A 20,425-nucleotide genomic window follows, 5' to 3' on the forward strand; every position below is an offset into this window, starting at 1 on the left:
CCACCACTAATGTGCAGCCCCCACCCTCCCACCCTGGCTGGTCCTCACAAGTATCAGCAACCTGCCCCTTCCAATCTAATCTTTCCCCATCTTCCTCATCAATCAATTTGTCCCATAAAGCTCCCTGACATGCTGAAATATCGGCTAAACATCCACTCCATCCATTTATGCAAATCAAATAAATCCATCCCGGCTTCTCCAAATATTGATTATGCTTCTTAATTTATGGCAAAATAATAACAATAATAAAATGAAAAGTTGGGAGCGGCACTGGGGAGAGACGGGGGCAGTTTGTGACTGGCAAATGAACGGCAGCTGATATGGAACAGGCGGAGCTGGCTGTGTGGCAGGGACGGGGGGAGAAACTCCCGGACAATGCTGCTCATTTTTGTCCCCAGCTTGGGGTAGGTGCCCCAGTATTTTCACTGGGGCAATGGTGCGAGGGACGACCAAGGCTTGGCCTAGCTCCAAGCATTCAGTGGGACCTGCCTTCCAGACCCTGGATCTCTCCAAACCTCCAGCCCTTTACACCGGCACAGAGCAGCCTTGGAGTCAGGACTCGTGGGTTCTACTCCCGGCTCTTGTGTGCCCTCAGGCAGTCACGGTCCCACTCTGTGCCTCAGTTTCCCCACCCAAACAGGAGGCTAATAGCACCAACTCCGCCCATCCCCCCCTCCCCCCCAGCTCCATAAAGTGCTTTGAGAACCACTGCTCAAAGCCCTATAGAAACAAAGCCTTGCGTAACCAATACCAGTGAATGTTTGTCCGGCCCCAGCACAGCGCGTGACCCGACTCAGCAGTAGCACGTGCTCCCAGCCAGGCTCCAGCCTCACAGCCAGCTTGGGGCTGTGCACGACGGGCCAGGAGAGCAGGTTCCTCCCAGGCTCTAGGCGCCAGGAGGGAACGGCCCCGCAGGCGCTGGGCTGTGCTGCAAGGGGAGGACCGTCACTACAGCTCATGAATTGGCGCTGGGGCCAAGCTGTGGGCTCTGGGCGGATGGCGCTGCTCTCCCCGCCTCGCCTCAACAGCCCTGACCCCACCTTGCCCTGCTGCAGCCAGAGCGGGCAGGGAGGGCAGAACACTCCACCCATCAGCCACGGCACAGGGTGCCGGCCCTCGCGGTGCTTCCAGGGACCCTGTGTGGCCGGGCCAGAGCGAGCCACCTGCTCAGTCACCACCATGGGGTGGGGGGCTTGGCACAGCAGACTAGGGCCGACGCTGCCTGCAGAATCTCTGTGGCTCTGGGAAAGCCACGGCCAGTGCTCTGCCTGCAGGACACCCCAGCGCCGGGGCCAGGAGCACCTCACACACTGGTTCCAGCGATAGAGCGGGAACTCGGGAATGGTGTCCACTTTCCCTGGCCATCGGAGCCATCCAGGCACTAGCACCCTGGCTACTTCTCCCCTGGTCCCTTCCCCACTGGAGAGATTCCAAGGGGGCAGCCCTGGGGAATCCACTTTATTTATCCACAGGCAGAGGCAAAGAAAGTCTCAGCTCCCCCTATACACAGCACTACCACCACCACCTGCGCAGCACAGCTCTGACCTGCAGAAACCCCTCCTCCCTCTGAGCCCTTGGCCTGGCAGCACAGGGACCAATTAGCACCTCTGCTCCTGGTGTTTCTGTGATCTGGGCACCTGCCCCCTCAGGAAAGGGCTGAAGCCAGCAGTTCATTTCACACAGGGGCCATCAAACAGCTGTGGGGTGGAGAACAGCAGGGTGGCTGCAGAACACATGCAGGCTGGGGGGCCTGAGCTCACTCCCCCTGCTCCCCTGTGCCTTCCACTCAGAGCGCTGGGTATTTGTCAAACACAGAGTATCCCGGTACCTGGAAATGCAGCATTCTCCCTACTTTACAGGCTGCAACGTCTGTGCCCGGCTCGCCCTTCAGAGTTGTGCAGAGGACTGGATGGATTTTCAGACCTGTTTCGTGGGGTCAGCTCATGGGAGGTTTGTTCACAGGGGACAAGGTGCATATCTCCACAAATGCTAAACCTGGCTTCCTAAAAGAAACTCCAGGAAAGGAAACAGGGGATAGGGAATGCAGTTCTGCGCACGCACACGCACACACACACCTTCGCTCCTCACTGCTGTGCATGTGTCCATTGCTCCAGGAAAGACAGGAGAGAAAGAGAGAGAGGCTGCTCTTGCCCCCCATCCCATCTCTACTTGGGCACTCGCCCCTCAGGTGTAGCCACGTTCACACTGATATGAGAGTGATCCATGAACACCGAGGAGGGGGAAGAGGACTCCCTCCATCCCCTGTCTGCTCTTAGGACCAAACCTTTGGACTGAGAAACACCGGATTTGTCACTCAAAGCTGCTCCCAGAACAGCTCAAGCTCCACTCGGCCCCAGCCATTTACACCAGACACCGAGGGTTTATATGAAAAGATTTGCCCCTCCCCTCAAAAAAAAACAAAAAACAAAAACTGGCATCAAGAGAAATCAACGATCACCTGATTTTATTATTTTTTTAATAACAATGAAACCCAGTTCACATCTCAAGCTAAACCCCAACCCTTCTGCAGTAACTGCTCTCTGCCCCACTGAGCAGCGTCCAGGCAGGAGACCCAACACTGACCCTAGTTAGGAAATAAGAGCTGGATAACTCCGCCTCAAAGGCCGGAGATGCAAAGGGAACCAGCAAACAGCGTCAGTAAGGGCAGTCTTTTCAAGTCCTTCCCTTGCACTAATCTAAAGCATTATCCAGACCCGGCACGTGAGTTTCCTTTGTTTTTCCCTTCAGACGAGATTTTTAACCTGACGCTGCCCCTTTAAATATTTGGCAAATAGGAAATAAGTGTAATATAATTTTCTGAGTGTTATAATTTAAGATTAATCCATATTGTTGTGGCACTAAATAAATGCTGTAATATTGAAATGCAGTTCAAATTAGCTTGACAGAGTGCCAGACGCACAATTAAAATGTTATCCAATGGGTAATCACAAGCTACTTTCTACGGTGTAAGTGCCACTTGCAATCTGTCGCCTTTTGCCTGAGAGAGAGAACGGAGGAGCGGTTCTGATCAGTGCCACTTCACGTCCCAGTGCTTAGAAAGCCAGACAAACACAGGCACCAAAGCAAGCCCCTCCAGAGCTCCCCCATCATCCCACTGCATCACTCTGAAGGCACTCCAGCACCAGCAGAAAGGTGCCAGTGGGAAGCAACATGACACAAGCTGCTGCAGACGTGGGTCTAGACTGGCAATGACCCACTGGTCACACCCCTCTCCCCTTCCATGGCCACAATCGCAGCACCAGTGATCCCATTAGCCTGGAACGTGGCAGACTCTGGTTCAAATCCCTGCTCTGCCAGAGTGCCAATGGGACCTTAATCTCTAACTCTCTGACCTTGCTGCATAGGGAGGAAGAATCCATCAAGACAGTGAGGTGCTCGGATATCTCCATAATGGGGTCAGGAAGCATCTGTGCTGGACGGCCAGGGGCAGGTGCACCCTGGGAGTCGGGGGATGCACAGCTCTCCCTGGCTGCAAGGGAGTGCAGGGTGCCTGGAACAGACAGCATACCTGGCCGACTGGAATCGGGGCAGCTTTGTGAACCAGGGCAGCTCAGGGATCTCTTGGGTGCTGCCTCCACTAGCCCCTGGGCTACTTACAAAGCCAGGTGCTACTTGAATAGTCATCGCAGCCAAGAAACCCTGGGAACTGAGTCCAATCCCAGACCACCCGGAGCTTCTTGGGCACCTGGCCCCATATGCGAATCTTCCATCGCTGCTTTGGCTCTTGGCCGCGCTTCTCTCGCCTGATCCCTTGTGTCAACATTCGCCCCCCACACGGGGTGGCAAATGCACGGTTCTGAGCTGAGCGGCTTCACCCTCACTTTGGCCAGGTGCGAAGCAAAGTGGGCACAACCGGGCCGGGTGGGGAGAATCACACCTGGAGCTTCTCACATCCAAACTGGGGCTGGGAAATCGCTCCTGCCAGCCTGCTTGGCTCCCCGCATTTCTGGAACACAAGCAGGAGGCTGCACGCTGCACCCTGGGTAAATCCAAAGGGCCTTTGCCGATGAGCTGCTGTCTTCAGGGCTGAGAACCAGCCCCTGGAATTGCTCCACTAAGTTCTCAGAGTGTTTCAAATATATAAAATCCCCATCAAGGGCAAGAAGGCAGAGCGGGCCCAGAGCAAAGCAACAACACAAAAATTCCCAAACCAGAGTGTAAGCAATAAAGCACAGCGTATCAGGAGGCCAGCGCCAAGCCCCGCTAACATAAATATTGGTTTTACTCGGTGAATCCCACTCCAGCTTCAAGAGCAGAGCTTCTTCACCCTGCTATCTGATGATGGATTTCTGAGTTACCCTAAAAAGAAAGAAATTTAACAGCTGGGTTTTGATCCAGGCCATACACACGTGCTGGGATTTGGCTAAGTCTGGTTGCTTCCAAGAGGGGGTTCTGATAACATGCGGCTCAGCTTGCACGGCACGTGGCCTGATGCCCGCTGGCATCTCTGTCCACCTCAGAGGAGGCTGAAAGAGGTGTGCATGGTACTGTTTATCTGCGCTCTCAAAGGAAGCTGAGTTTTATCATCCTCACTTTAGAGACGGGGAAACAGCAGCTCTGAGAGGGGAAGTGACTTGACCATGGTCACACAGCAGGGCATTGGCAGAGCTGGAATAAAGAACACAGGGCTCCTGGCTGCACTGCACCTCCCGCTAGCTGGGCCTGTCCCTGGAGCTGCTGGCTCTCAGCTGCAGAGGCCTCAGCTCTTTGCAGGAGGGGCGTTGGCCTGGTCTGTGGAAAGTCTTTGTTTATCGAGCCAGCTCCCCGTGGTGTTTCCCTCCCGGCTGCCCCTGGAGATTAGTTCTTTTACACAGCTGTGGTCCTGCCTCAGCCAGAGTGCTGAGCCCCGACTCCCTGCCAGTGGGGCAGGCTCACCAGCATGGGTACAGGCTGCCCAGCCCAAAGGCTGCAATTCACCCACCTGCAGCAGCCTGGGGACCCCAAATCGGTCTGGCCAGGGAAGGGATTGGGGAGCTAACCAGGGAAGGGGCCACAGGCTCTGGACCCTGAAGGGGCATCTCAGCTGCCTGGTGGGAGGGAGGGGTCTGTCCCCTGCCAACCCCCTGCACCCACCTTCCCAGGCATGGAGGAGGAGGCCTTAAGGGGGAACACTTGATCCCAGTGAAGTCAATGGCCCACTGGACTCGAAGCTCTAACACCGCCCAGCTGCACTCGGGTTCAGTATGTTTCCCCTCAGGCCCGCGAGTGACGGCCCTGCCTGGGCCCCACAAGCTGTTTCTCCCTTGGAACTCCTGCTAGCTTGTGAGGGGCTCCCCGGCCTCCCCCAGTGTCGCTCCCATGCTCCCTGCTCTGTGTGCATCCCACAACCAGCAGCCGGATTAGCACAAGGCCCAGCCCCCACCTCCAGGCACTGAGGCAGGTTAAGAAATCTGGGCGCAAGCAGAGACCAGCCAGGAGCTCAGGTGGGTCCCCAAAGCTTGGACCAAGCTGCTTTTGTCTGATCCAGGGGCTGGATGTGTCCCCAGGGCTGTTCGTGGGACCCCCCCGCTTCCATTCCCAGCCTGAGGGACCAAACGGGCCTGGGAAGGCAAGAGGTGGATCAAGGTCCAGGCAGGGGTAGGGAGAGACAGGAGGTTCCCACCCTTGGTCTGATGAGCTGTGATGGGGAGAACCAGTCTGAGGCCCAGAAGGGAGGGAAGGGGAAATCGGGGTCTGAGCTTCTGGGATCGGCTCTTCTCCAGTCCAGAGGGATTCCCACGTCCCGACCTGGGAGTACAGTGCAGCCAGGGCAGAAGGGAGCTCAGTTTGCAACTCTGGGCCCATCTGTTTTATTGTATTTACAGAGTGGATGAAAAAGAAACCAGCCCCATAGTCCCATTCTTGGAGGATGGTGTATTCGCACACACGCACCGAACGCAGGGGGGGGAGCTCACCCTTTGAAGCCTGTGTGAATCTTTGCAGAGTCACCTAGTAGCCAAATCCTGCTATTTTAACGCTTTGCTGCCATCACTTTCTGTAGCCATCAGCGCACGGCCCCGGCCTTCGGAGACCCTACCACTGGTGCCACCCTCCCTTCTGCTGGATATTGAGATGCAGGCCAGCGTTTGCTGTCAGACGCCCTGTGCGTTTCGCACTCTGTTTAGGCTGGATGCAGCTTGCTGACTTGTCTCTGTTGACTCCCCAAGGCTCCGTAAGGGGAGCAGTACCCCGAGGAGAACATGAGATGCACTGGAGGGCAGAGAACCCCACATTCATCACACTGGTATTATTGGCCTTGCTGTTGGCTGGAGGTACCTTGCTCAGCTCCCAGCAGCACCTGAGTAGCGCGTTCCCAAACGGGTCTGGGCACCGTGATCTTGGCATTCCTGTGCCCTCCACATCGGCTTTGCATGGGGGAGCTCTGCCTGAGGCAAGGCACCTGCCTGCCCAGAGACCTCGCAAGATACTGGTAGAGCTGCTTTGGGGAGGGGGCTTGGGGCAATTCCCCTGCCAGTGATGGAGCCAACGCCTCCCTCCATATCTGATATGGGAGGAGTTGGACCAGGGCTTGCAAACCCGCCGTGGAAGACCCCTGTTTTAAAAACGCTTCCTAATCTCAAGGTTTGTAAGAAGGTTTCCCGGGATTCCATGCTCTGGTCTCACTTGCACGTTCTGCCTGCGCTGTGCGCTCCACGGGTCTTTCCAAAACAATCTATCAGCATTTACAGGAAGTGCATTTAACACAAGTTGGTTTGCCCAGCCCAGCCCTGTCTCCTCCCCTGGTTCCATTCTGAAGCTGCCTGTTTAAACTTCGGTGCTCACAGCTCCAGATTCCCCTTCCCCTGTATGCATCCCTGGGACACCAAGTTGGTCAGGTGAAGGGCATATTTGTTCATATCTTAGGGGCTCAGCACCATGAGGTCCCTGGGAACAGAGATCAGTGACTTGCACGGTACATTTTTCTCCCCCTAATATACACTTCCCCCTTCCCCGCAGGATCTCTCTCTCGCTTTCTCTCATGCCCAGACACACACAATCACTCACAGGATCTCCCTCTGACATCACCGGCAGCTGGAATATTTATGTCTCTTTCATCATGATGAACAACAAATTTATACCCTTCCCCCCACCCCCCAAAAAAAAATCCCTCAGTACATCAAAGAGCTTCACGTCCCTGAAACAGGACTCCAATTCCATGTTACAGCGTGGCCGCTCTGGCACCCCGGTGTCAAGCATTCATTTCCATATTTTGGGGCAATCATAACAGTATTTATTAGAGACACTTAGTGTCCACAGGTGAGATCATAAAATGTGCTGTACAGTTAGTCTAGCCCCAGCCTATCTGTCTCTGCCCAGATCCAAATACTAGCTAATGAAGAGATGAAACCACTCAAGTGTAATTCCACAAGATTTTGGTTTCTTAGTATTCTGCTTTTTTTCTCCCTGACACATGTGCATTTCCCTCCCGCCTCCCTTCCTCAGTAATCTTCAGAAGGAGTGTCACTAATAAGGAGTAGACAAGTTAATCTCAAAATCTGTTTTAACTTTGACACCTACTTTTTAAAATGCAATGCATGTTCCAGAGAGGCTGGGCTGGCACAGGCGATATGGAGGGGAGGAAGAAAAGGCTCCGTTTAGGGTGATGGATAGCTAACTGATCCCTGCAGCTCCACATCCTCACGCCTGCTCAGGCTATGCCTGGAGAAGATGGAAGGCTATCGTCTTCCCCGGCGCCCAAGCGGTGTGACTGGGGCTGGATGTATACCCGGCCCCCCATCCATACACACACTTTAAATGAGTCAGATTCCATCTTAAAGCAATTAAAAGGCAGTTGCAAGGTGGTTTGCCCCAAGATCCATTCCTCATTCTCTCTCCCACCCAGCTTTGTTTTCGTTGCTTCTCTCACGCTTGGCGGATGCTGCTGAAGACACACACAGCTGCACATGTGTGTGCGTGCGACCAAGGGCTCCTGGATCCCAATTCACCAGCCTCCGGTGACGTGGATTCGGCTGCTTTCAAGGTCTTAGGAAATTAGAGAAACAATCTCCAGTCCATTTAAAAAAGAAAACACGGCCCCACCTGTTTCTGACCCATCCCTTTCTCGGGAATGCCGGATAAAAATTAAGTGTTCGGACCGATCCCAGCCAGGACTTTAATCCACTGAGACAGCTGCAGTGAGAACAAACTGGAGCAGGAGATGCTGCCAACTTGGGCCCTGAGGGCTCGTATGTGACACACGATGGGGCCTGATTGAAAACCAGAAATCACCAGGATCACGTCACAGCAGGGCTCCAGGGCTTCTTTGGCTACCCAGCAATGTTTGGCCTGCTCCCGCCTTATGTAAAATCCCTTCCCGGCTGCTGCTCGCAGGGTACAGTATTAGTATATATTGCAACGAATAGAGACCTTTGCTGCGGTGACAAATGGCACTACACCAGCTAACCTATATATTAGCCTATAAAAATGTCACAAGGGCAAAAATTTAGACTCTGTGTAAAGTATCAAGTTCACAGAACCTCTTTGTTGAAGTTTTCCACTTCTTTCCCTTATTTCATTTATTTATGGGCATTTCCACCCTGGTGTCTGAGCACCACATGAGATTCAAGGTCCCGGGCCAAGAGCTACCCGACTGCTAGACCAGTGTGAAGCTGCAGATTTACACCAGGATAACTTTGATGAGGCTAGTTTGCTACGAAGGCAGGACTCTTTCCCGGACCAGGATGGGCTCTGGCAGGCTTCTCATATTGATTCAGCGATAATCTTTCAGTTCCTTCGTAGGATTTTAATTGTGGAACAAAGTGACTTTTATAGAAAATCTGTTCTATATTCCAGGGTATGTTCCATGAGGGATTTTCAGTGACTTTAATGGGAGGTAGGCAGGAAAATTAAAATATGCCCCTATAAGCTCCGAAGGACAAAAACTATTCTGTTCCGTTTGGTTCTCTCTATAATTGCACCAGAAATAAGAAATGTCAAGCATCCAAACTCTGACGTATCAGAAGTCACACAGGCAACTTCCCAGAACACAATGCTGTGCTTATCAAACATTAATAATACTTTGCTCTTGTTTAGTGACTTGCACTGGAGAATTTCAGCGCCCTTTACAAAGGTGAGTAAGTGGTCTCCACATTGTACAGGTGAAGAAACTGAGGCACAGAACAAGACTCAGAGAGCAAGGAAGTGAGAAAGCTGGAAATGGAGCTCGGGGTCGTGATTCCCAGTCCTGTGCGCCAGCGCTGGAGAACATTCTCTGACATTTTCATTTGCATGATCTTTGTGCCAAAACCAGATGCAAAGCGAAGCATTTGGCTGCTCTAACTGCCCAGCTTTGAATGATGGGTTTAATAAAATAACACAAACCCTTTTTATTTTATATTCTGCGTATCCTCCAAGTTACCCACAACCTTGGAGCCAGCCATCTGCAAGGTATTCTGGGATGTGTAGTCCCACGCTTGAAGGGGCAGCAGGGAAGGGAGCCATGTTACAGACAGACAACCACACATGCCCTGTGAATTGCACTTTGGATAACCCTGACCGAGAGGCAGCCGGTACCAAAGCAAAGGAAAAAACAGATGTGGACAAGACATGGGTCCTCTCCTCACCGTGTGTAAGTCTGGGCAGCTTCCCTGCCTCCAGGGGAGTTACGCTGATTTGCACCAGTTGGGGATGCGGCCCGATGCTGTAATTACCGTTCTGCGCCTGTCTTTCCACCTTTTCGGTTTACTGCAGCCAACCCACTATATTGTTTGGTTATTTATCGGAGAGAGTAATTATTAATCATCGTTCATTACTGTTAGCCACGTTTCCAAAGCACTCAGCGCCAGGCCATGGAACAGCAGCGAGAAAAGAATGAAATTAGGTTAACAGCTAAATAAGTAACCATACGGTATTCTAAGAGAGCTTCAATGTCTCTTTCCTGCAACCAACTGGGCTACGTTTCTCTCCCCTCCAAATTACAGACCCAGCCACAACTAGCTGGAGTGGTTACACCCAGCTTTCCCAAGATCACATTTGGTGGCTCCATTAACCTTAATGTGTTTCTATTTTGAAGGCTCTCTGCCGGCAGCAGCTACAAGAGGAGAGTGTCCTAAAGCAGGGGGGTCAGGGGTATAGCATGCTCTCAGACGTGCCCCCCCAATTTGAAGGGAGGTGAGAGGGCTCTTTTGTGGGTATCAAGCAGAGGAGTGGAGGGTAGTCAGAGGAGCTCTGCCTTCCCATTATTTATGCTCACAGCCTGCACTAATGACATAGGTAAGTTGACAGCATACATCCTATGCGCCTGCTGGAGTGCATCTTGATTGTTCACACATACTCTTAAAGGTGTCCAATCATTTATCAAATTTAAATGACCGTGTTGCGTTCCAAAGGCCTGGAGCATCTAAATTGCATCCTCACTTCCTAGCAGCCCCTTCCCAAAACCCCACCACTGCACAGGCCGCAGGGCAAGCAAGTCCCCTTGTCCTGCCTGTGCCCAGAAATACGGCATTTCATGATTCTGCCTTTTTTCATTCCCTGCCGTGTCACAAACTCCAATACAAATCTACTAATCCAGCAGGAAATGATGGACTCCAGAAGCCCAACCAATTAAATTTAGACTCATGAAAAGCTCGGTGGCTAGTAAATTATAATTTTTATTAGCTTGAACAATGTTCCCGTAAGAGAAAGTGGAGACTCTCCCATGAATGGCTCTTGTATAATTTATTTAACTTCATGGGCCTTGCCAAAGCCTGGAATATTTTTAGATCTTTCTGTTGTTGGGTTTGGCTTTTTTTTTAAAGTGAGTTTCTGGAGGGGTATTTTTAGACTCCTACATGTTATTTTAACAGACTTCTTTGCATTTGGACTTCCATATGTCACACAGCCTCTCCCACCAGGCTGGGCAGGTTTCTAAGAATTGCTGGAGTCCATTTCTTAGGATGCGCTATTTGCACCAAGGCTCTGCCTGCCTCTAAATTAGTGGCACCCAGCATGGCTAGTCCTATAGAAAAATTCCACTTCTTATAGGAATAATTAGACATGATGGTGTAGCAATTCCCAGTGGAAAGATGCACATTCCAAAACTGAGCTTTAATTTCCCAGTGTGTGTGTTAACTGCAGCTGCCTTGCATAACAATGTACATCGTACAGTTCTTGTGCAAAAGCTCAGTCCTGGCAGTTCCTAGCTGTTAGCTGTGCATTGCCTTTGATGTCTCATGCTACTTGTCATTTCTAAGTAAAGATAGTTAGAGTCTTTAGAACATGTCTTCGAACAGTAACTCTTTTAGCACCTATTTAATGCTGGTAACTGTGTTGCAAAAGCACTCACTGGTGTCATGCAGTTAATGAGGTATTTACTAAAATGTATTTTCTTTTAAAAACAGAAGAACAGGAAAGGCAGTGGGGGGAAACCCCTTTACAGGGCTTGTCTCACCAGGAAATTACTGGATTTAACGATAACTAAATCTATATTATTCCTTGCAAGTTTCAGGGCTTGGACGGTGGTGGAGTAAAAGATGGACGTACTCCACCAGAAATTCTCGGCTTGCAGCCCTTTGTGGTCCCTGCTAGAGACGGCTGCCGATCCTGATTACTATTAATCTTTATTAATTAGTATGATGATTATATTTGTGTTTCTAGCTGCAGCAGTTCACAGATTATTTCTTATTGTCATTTCCATTCAAGCTAAAACGTTGAAAGACGCAGCTACCTTGGAGGGGCGGCAGGGGAGAGAGAGACAATGTTTATATTTGGAGGTTTCCCTAAAAGATAAAAATGTCTCTCTTACTAAATAAGAGTCTACAGCAATGTTGAAATTTCAGCAGCTTGAGGCAGCAGGATTGCTAAATAACCCTGCTCCTCTCTCTCCTCTCTCAACTTTCACAGCTTTGACTTTGGACCATCTGCATTAGAGACAAAAAAATCTACCACTGCTCTAAAAATAACGCTACAAAACATTTTAATTGCACCTTTTGTGACAAGGTTACTATAACAGCACTTTACCATAAAATTTCTACAGCCGGATTATAAAGCTATCAGCACTCCGTTTTAAGAAAAACAATTTGTGAAACATTAAAAGCTAACTTCAAAATCAAGGTCTTTGCAGCTGACTAAAAAAAAAAAAAGTACAGTTTGAGGGGGGAGAGGGAAGCTTTCTGTGGGGAGAGAATTCCACAGCAACGGGAGTGTTACAATAAATGCTCGATCAACTATGTGCGCCTTCTGGAATTTTGCCTGACTGGAAGAATGACTGGACGTGAAACCAACGCTCGTTCTGAGCAGCGCTTCTCTTATTAGAACCAATAGACCCCCAATGGCTCTGTCTCATCTGGGGGCCTTCCGAGCCGTACATTTCAATTTTTATCCAAATCTCAACCTGAAAAATTGAAGGAGTCAAAGCAATTCCGTCAGTTCAGGTTTTGCTCGTCACCCTTCCTGAGCCATCCCATGTGTGTATGTTTAAAGGCTGGGAGCAGGGGGTTAAGAGACGTTAATAACCTTTTTCAGATTAAAAAAAAATTGGCAAAGCTCCATCCAGTCTAGTCAGTATATTCCTATTCAGTGGCCTCTGGTCCTTGTGAGGTCGTTCCCTGTATTATAATTAAATACTCAGTGTCAAGATACCATCAATAATTTATTCTACAGGAATCAGCAATTTGCTTACCTGCAAATTTCCTCATCTCCCCCGAATTCCCCAATGAGACTTAAACACAACGCTGAGGACTTTAGAAAGAGGGTTTCTCTGAGCTACATGAGTGACTATGTGCTTGATCCAGGGAAGACGACGTGGGGCTTTGGATCAAACCTTCTCTGAAGCGGGATGGGGCACTGTCTGAACTAGGGGCACTAACCCAGGAGTACAGAAGAAACACCATTTAAACACAAATCTGACTATTTGCCCTGTTTGTCCAGCTTTGTATTTTAAAATAAACCTTGGTGTCATTTGGGAGCAACTGTTTCTGAAAGGCTGAACTGCAATTAGCATAGTGCCATTTTACTTTGAAGAAAAGGAAGGAGAAGGGAGAAAATAGTAAGAGGAAATACACATTTTATCCAGGGAAAATTCTACAAATATATGATGTGATTATTTCAAATCCAGCACATTTAAAAATAAGTATGTCTAGATCATTGTGTTTGTTAGTGGCACTTTTTTTCATCTCATCATGCTAAAAGCCCATTAGTAATTATGCAATTTGTGTGTGTCATTTTTTTCTTTTTAGGAAATTTACGGTCGTCTTTTGACTGCGCTCCCAGATGACAATTCTCCATTCTAGTCCATCTCATGTCGTCCTTTTTAATCCACACACTAATTGTAATCCCATTAAAGCAGATATAATTTTATTAGTATTCACAGTTCATCAAGTTAGCAATAATAACTCTTACTGCTGAGTTTCAAAAAACTGCAAAACATTTCCTCTGATGTTTAAAGCAAATTGTAAACAAATCGAGCCAGCTATGTGCTTGTGCAGGAGCAGCCTTACACCCATAAATATATCTCACATATACACACTGCACGCTCCCCACAGCCCTGCCTTCTTGTCATTAAAGAACAGCTAACAGCTTTCAAATCCAGCAGGCTGGGCACAAAAACTTCTGAGGACAAAAATATATTCACTCGTGGGTTCATATGGAGGCAGCTGAGGGGAGCCCATCAGAATTCCACCATTCCCACTTGCAAATACATCTGCAGAGTAAATCCGGAGGAAATAAGATTTCTAACTCCAATCCTTCATTTCGCACACAGCAGAAGCTCACTTTAAAATCCAGTCCCGCCGTGGATCAACCCTCTGGAAACCCAAGGAGTCCACAAAACTCAGAAGCAAAGCCAAACTGCGAGGGCCAAATCCTGAAGCCTCCCTTCCATTCTCCCTTCCTCCTTTCTCAGGCTGACACAGCACTAGAGCGGGGACTGACCCCCGCCCCTTTGCCATGCACCAGACTGAAGACGTGAATCCGCACCTCACTGCCACAGAGCCCCTGAGCTGCTCATGATATAACTGAGCGGCTGATAGTTTTGTTTAATATTAAGCATGCAGCTAGTCGGTACCTGGTAGATTTCCCCCACCCCTCTCCGGCTGCAGGCGGCTCTGAAGCCTCGGTTGATTAAAAGGGCGCTGCAGATGATCTCCCAAGACCCTATTGCATCTAACCGGCTCTATTTTTCTTGCCTCGAGCAGGGTCCCGCAGGCACTTGTTAAAGCTATTGCGCGCCCTGCAACCCCCTTCGCACCCTGCCACTTCAGGGCTTTATCTAGAAATAGGATTTTCTAGTCCTACCCCACCAGCCCCCTGAACACTGCCCCTCACCTGCCAGGCCCCAGCCGGCCCCACGGAGCAGGCTGTTCCTTCAGCGGGGGTTTCCCCGGGCAGAGAAGGCTTGCGGCTGGGGGTTTTCTCCTGTCGCTGCGGTGAGAAGGGGGAGAACGGCGTCTCGCCCCCAGCTGCAAAGCTCAGCTCCCGCTCCAGCCCCCCGCCGCGGAGCCGGGCCCCACTGACCTGTGTGCGCCGCCATGGAGATGGGCGCGGGGAAGAACTTGCCCGGCGGGAAGTGGCCCGGGTGCTGCCCGGGGCTGTGGCCGGACGCGGCCAGGCGGCCGGCGCTGCTGCGGTGACCCACGCTGCTGCGCTCGGCGAGGAGGTGTGAGGCGGGGGCGCGAACTCGCGGCCGTCCATGCCGGGGCCCGCTGCACGCAGCCCGGAGGCGGCTCCTCAGCGGGGCAGCGCTCCTCCTTCGGGGCTCCGGCGGGCTCGGGCCCCGCGTCTTCTCCTGGCGTCCCGGCTCATCCTCTGCAGAGGGGGGAGAGAGCGTGAGACCGGCTGCAGCCCGCCCGGGGGCCGGGAGAAATCCCCGCTCGCGCTGGGTACAGAGCCGCTGCCTTGATGGGGGCACGGGAGGGTTTTAAAAATACAGAACCCGCGCAGGCCCGCTGCGCGCAACCGCCCCGGGGCAGAGCTGCATTTCATCCAAAACGTGAATTGCATCTGCGAGGGAGAGACAAAACCTGCCCCCAGACCTGCAAATCCCCCGCCCCCCGGCCAGGCCTTTCACGGGGCTGGGTTTTAACAAAATTCTCCCCCGCTTCGGGAAGACGCGATTTCTCGGAGCTCCTGCCTCCGTGGCCAAGCCAGCGCTGCGCTGGGCCGCTCGGCGGGCGCAGGGAGCCGGGGCCACTTCTCCCGCTCTGCCTTCGGGCAGTGCCGGGGGGTGGGGGTCAGTTCCCTGCCGCAGGAGTCGGGCCTGCTTTCCCCACCCACCGATCCGGGCTGCCACTGGAGAGAGAATTTGCGCTATTGTCTCCAATGACGCCCCGGGAAAGCCAGGACGGAATCGGTGACACTGGCCCCGAAATCAGTCTCTCCCTCCGGCCACCTCGGTGGGCAAGGCCGGGGCTTTACATCCTTCTCGACACGGGTCCCAGCCCAGTTATGGAAGGTGCGTCCTGGGCATTCACTCCGTTTGCACACAGGGCTGCTTGGCCCGGGCCCAGCCTGTAACATCAGGCCGAACTGGGGGGTGGGGGGGGGCCTTGCTTCATAAACGTGGGGAAAGCAAAGGAATCGGTAGCATCTGAGCATTCCCCCAGCTCCCTGCTCCGGCATCGTGCGTGCGGGGATAAACAAATACACACAAAGCAGAGGCACGGCCGGGGCACCGAGAGGAAACCGCCTCTGTTCTGCTGCGGCCCCACAATTCCTGCCCGCTCGAGTTCCAGCCCCACTGCTCCCGGCCCCTCGGGTTTGCATGTCTCATCGTCTCCTGCAATCGGTCTCGTTTCAAACGTTTCATCTCCCCCCGAGCCCAGGGAGAGAAGAGCCTCCTAGAGTCGCCACCCTTAATTGTTAGCATTACAGGGGGGAGAAAGTGTATTTTTTTAACCCGGATCATAACAACCAAGCAATTAAGATGTTTTTCATTTAGCGAACACCATTTGAAATTGCTGTATTTAATGCTTCCAGTCCTACAGGGTCGTATTTGCAGACTATTTTGTGTTTGATTTAATCTACAACCGAAAACACAATGTATTAAGCGAACACATATTTGCACAGCTGATAAGTATTTTATATATATATTTAGATGGGGAGCTTTTGCTTTGTAAATAAATTGGAAGTAACACAATGAGCTCTCTTTGGTTTACAACTTAATACAAAGGGGGGGGTTCCTCCCCTATTGAGATCATAATCTATCTCTTTTAGCCTAACGAATATTTCCTACTTTGCAATTACAGGGAATTACTGGAAGGATCCTTCGCTTTGCAAGAACCTTACGGAAGGGGTTTTTTTCTCAGCAGTCAGCCGAAATCACCTAAAAAGCAGCGGAAATGGGTCTGGGAGAGAATATAGGAAAACACCCACTTCAAAGCAATATCTAGATATGAAATTCACAGGGGGAAAAATTGCAGCCTGCAAGACAAAGCTCAGTTCGCAGTTCCAGCAGCCTGGCGGGGCGAATGGCTTCACATAGCAACGCGGAGGGGAAAGGCTGTTTTGCAGAAGGAAAGATTCCCACTCTCTGATTCATCTCGGGGTCAGATTTTTTACAGCTGAATACACGGCTTACAATCCGGCCGGGGCCTGGCTGAGCAGGAAAGTCCCGGGAGCAGTTGCAGGCGCGGGGGCTGGACACCCCGCCCCGCGGCCCGCTCACGGCTTTGTTTGCACAATGGAATTATGATTTTTATTATTTGTACGGATCGTGTCCTGTTTGCAGGCCAGGGTGGAGCGGGCGGCGGCCGAGGGTTACACGCCTCTATTCCCAGCCGCTGTTCCTCTGCCGGAGACCGGCGGGGTCTCGGTAAATCCCCCCCTCCCCCAACAGGCCCCAATCTCCAAACCCCAGTCACCAAATCCCCTCCCCAGCCCCCCAAATCTCGCCTTCCGCCTGGCTCCCCGCAGCCGCGGGCCGCTCCCGAGCGCGCCGCGGCTGGAACAATGCGAGGAAGGACATGGAGCGGGAAGCGCAGAAAAACAAACCGCGGGGAGACGGTGGGAGCAAAGACTCCGCCGCAAGCGGCCCCGAGTCCGCCCCGGCCCAGGCGGGCACCAGCGGTTCCGCCCGGCCCGGCCCAGCCCCGCTCGCCGCGGACGCGCTGCGCCCGGACTGCCGCCCTCCTGCACCCGGCCGGGATCGGTTTCCCGGCCTCCTCCCCTCCGCTCGCCATCCGGAGAAGCTGGGGGCGGCTCGCGGGGCGAGCGGCTGCCCCAGCCCAGCCGCGATCGCTCTCCGCCGGGGAGCTGCGGGGATCGGCCTCGCGGCAGGCCCAGCGAGGGCCGGGGTTGGGGCCGGCTGGCCGCCGAGCGGATGTTTTCCTCCTCACCCCGAGGCTTTCCCCTGCTTTCTAGCGGAGCTTTGCAACCCTCTTTGCACCGAGGGGGAAGCCCAGCTCCTCGGAAAAGAGGCGCATTTTCGAGCCGTGCATCCCTCGGTTGTGCATTTGTCCAACAAAAACCTCCCCCGGGCTCCAGCCGCTTGCGTTTCAAAACGAAAATTAAACAAACAAACAAAAAGCAGTTTCCCGGTTAGAGGAGATACCCCAGGACCCGGGGAAGAGAGGAGACAACAACCGCCACGGCCATCAACCGCAGGCAGATTTGCAACGAGCCGGCCTCCCTGCGACCAACAACAAAACCTACCGAGCCCGAAGGTTCAAAAAAAGCCGGATTTTCTCCCCCGTTCTCCAACTCAATCTTCATTTAAAATCTACTAATTAACATGCAAAGTCCGTGTGACCATAATAAAAATCAACAGCCTCAAGTTGCACCTTCCCCCAAACCTAATTCTGTTTTGGTTGCGTTTTTCCTTTGGATTTTTTTTCCCAGTTCAGATTTGTCCTCTATTCAAATTTAACAAATGCGCTGGGAGAGAAAGAAAGGACTCCTCGGCGTTCGATGCAAAGCTAAACCTCTCCTCCAACCACCTATTATTTCATTTTTAAAACAGAAAGGCTGCAAATTTGCATCCATTGCCTTTTTTAAAGTGCTACAATAGCTCTGTTTGTTTTTCCTTGCAAAGCACCATTCATGGCTGCATTTTAAAAACCTTAGAATTGCATTAGGAAATTTGCAAACAATTGTGTTTTTGTTGGTGCTGCCCGGCGCTAGCTACAAATTTCCAGGGGTATAGAGAGCAATTTACTGTAACCATTAAAAAAAATGCCCTGTAGCATTTCTTTTCATTGGAGGTGCTAAGTGTAGCGTATTCCAACATGTCTTTTTTAGTATTATTATTATTTTCAATTGATATGTGTTATAAACACTTCCAAGCAAAACACTGCTATTCAAATTTTTACAGATGTAACATTACACAGAACTACAGAATGTTCTCAAAAGAAAAAGAATAGCAACATGGTATTTTCAACCACCAAAAGTTCTCACTATGCAAAAAAAAAAAAAATTTACAATCCTGGATTTTATTTTAATTCTAAAAAAATAATAAAGCATTTTTTAAAAGCAAACAAAAATATAATTGCAGTTACTTACTGGAGGTATGTTCCTTGCACACAGTGAATGCAATACAATTAAATCAGTAAATGGGACTTTGTATTGTATTCCTATTGGTATTTGCACTGTGCTGACTGTTGCACTGTTAAATGCACTGGCTGCTCTTGCAGAAGGGAAAGGACCCTATAGTGGGTTCCTTCCAGCCTCAGCAGCTCCCCAGCCCGCAGCTCAGTCCTACAAGCAACTCTCCCTGCATACTAATAAGCTCGTGCCACTCACCCAGGGTGAGCAGGCTCGCTGATTGGACGCCTGGCCCTCCACGGTAATAAGCTCGTGCCACTCTCTCTGCGTAAACAGGCCTCCCAATAGGCTGGCGCGGGGCCAGCGAGCTGCCAATCAGAGAGCAGCAGGGCTACTACTCAGCCCAATGGCGCCTAATTCAAGCCTTGCAGCTGCGCAGCTGCCCTTGCGCAGCTCCCGTCCCTGCTTGCTTGGTGAATGGGGATGCACGGCAAAGGCGGGGGGGGGGGTGTTTGGAGGTGGAGGGAAGGGGGGGCGCTGCGCTCTTCCAGGGAGCTGCTCCAGCCCACACGCACTCCGAGCGGCTGGGCAGGGAGTTTTATTTTCGCCTTCGCTTTGCTGGACTGGACCGTGCCTGGGGTGACCGCACCAGATGGCACGGAGCTCCTGCGCAGTCCGATATGGGGGGTTGTGGACTGGGCTGGGGACGTGGGCGTTGCACCAAACCGAGCATCCCTTTGCGTACGGAAGTGCTGCAGTCTCCCGAGGGGCCCCGTGCACGCTGTGTCTCCGGGCCTGGACTGGAGGCGGATTGGACAATACGGGAACGGCTGCAGAAAGAGCGGGGGCTGCAGAAGTGGGACACCGACCTGCCAATTCTCTTCCCCGGCACTTGCATCCTGCCCGATCTCTCAACAGGCCCCTGCTGGGCTTTTTTTCCTGGAGAAGCCGCAGGAGACTTTTATTCACTCCCAGGCAGTCTGTTTCGCCCCCTTCCCCAAAAGAGAGAACCAGCCACAAACCCTGCCAGCCCTGGGCCAGAAGGAGGATTACACTCACGTCAGCCAGACCCCCCCACCCCAGCGATCCTTGGGAGGATGTTGCCCCCTTGGCCTGCTGCTGGGAAGGCCCCGCGTTGTTTGTAAAGCGCCAGGGCTCGGCTCGCAAGACGCCCCGCGTTCCCGGGATAAATACTGCGGTGGCTACCACGCTGGGGACGTGCTCTCCACCCAGCGCACTGCCACAGCCCCACTTGCAGCTCCCAGTCTCCGCCCTGCCCCGTGGGAGAGGTTTGAGGCGCTAGCAAGACACGAAAATGCAGATTCTCCCTTGCTCGGTTGTCCTTTGGCAACGCAGGGGTTAAAACCATCGCTTTCAGTCTCTCCCCCCTTGTGTTCACTCCCCCTCCCTCCACGGGATGGCTACGATTGGTTGGCAGCCTGCCAGCCCGCTGTCAATCACCCAGTGTAAACAAGGCGCCGATTGGCTGTTAGCCAGTCCGCACTGGGCTGCCTGAAAAAAGCAATTACTGGCCCCACGGTTTCAAGGCGGCCCGGGGCTGCTTGCTGAAAGGAGATAAGATGGGGACTGTTTCCAGGAGGCCCCTAGGCAGACCCCACTGGCCCCGGAGCCAAGAAGAGCAAAGAGTGAGAGGATGAAAGGGACAGAGACAGGGGCAATGGACTGGGCCACTCAGTGATTCCTAAAACAAGGCAGGTTTGGCGCACGGGGGCAGCCCCCTCCCCTTGCAGGGGGGCGAGCAGGAGGCGGGGGGAGGGGACAATTAGCCGGTGCATCGGGAAAGTTTGCACCATGCAGGGCCGACCTGGGTGTGGGGAGCAGCCGCAAGCCGCGGGGTGCACGAGGATGGCTGCTCCGCGGTGTAACTGGGTAAGAGGGGCGGGGGGGAGGTCCGAGGGGACAGTCCTGCCACGGCTGGGCTGGGGAAGGGAGGATCGGAGCTATCGATTCCAATCGCGAGCTGGCACCGCGGGAGCCTGGGCAGCTGGGGGGGAGGGCGATCCGTGCA

The 20,425-nt window shown here is 52.4% G+C and overlaps 1 protein-coding gene across 1 annotated transcript in view; it reads right to left on the minus strand.

Moving 5' to 3' along the window:
- BAHCC1 (BAH domain and coiled-coil containing 1) overlaps positions 1-18,578 on the minus strand; it is a 71,966-nt gene extending 53,388 nt beyond the window's left edge. Inside the window, 3 exon segments of the mRNA XM_032797136.2 lie at positions 14,434-14,578; positions 14,581-14,724; positions 18,415-18,578. Coding sequence (XP_032653027.2) covers positions 14,434-14,578; positions 14,581-14,610 — 175 coding nt within the window. The 5' untranslated portion in view covers positions 14,611-14,724; positions 18,415-18,578.
- Between the last annotated feature and the right edge of the window lie 1,847 nt (positions 18,579-20,425).

The sequence above is a fragment of the Chelonoidis abingdonii genome, chromosome 13 (assembly GCF_003597395.2).
Source record: "Chelonoidis abingdonii isolate Lonesome George chromosome 13, CheloAbing_2.0, whole genome shotgun sequence".
Taxonomy (NCBI): domain Eukaryota; kingdom Metazoa; phylum Chordata; order Testudines; family Testudinidae; genus Chelonoidis; species Chelonoidis abingdonii.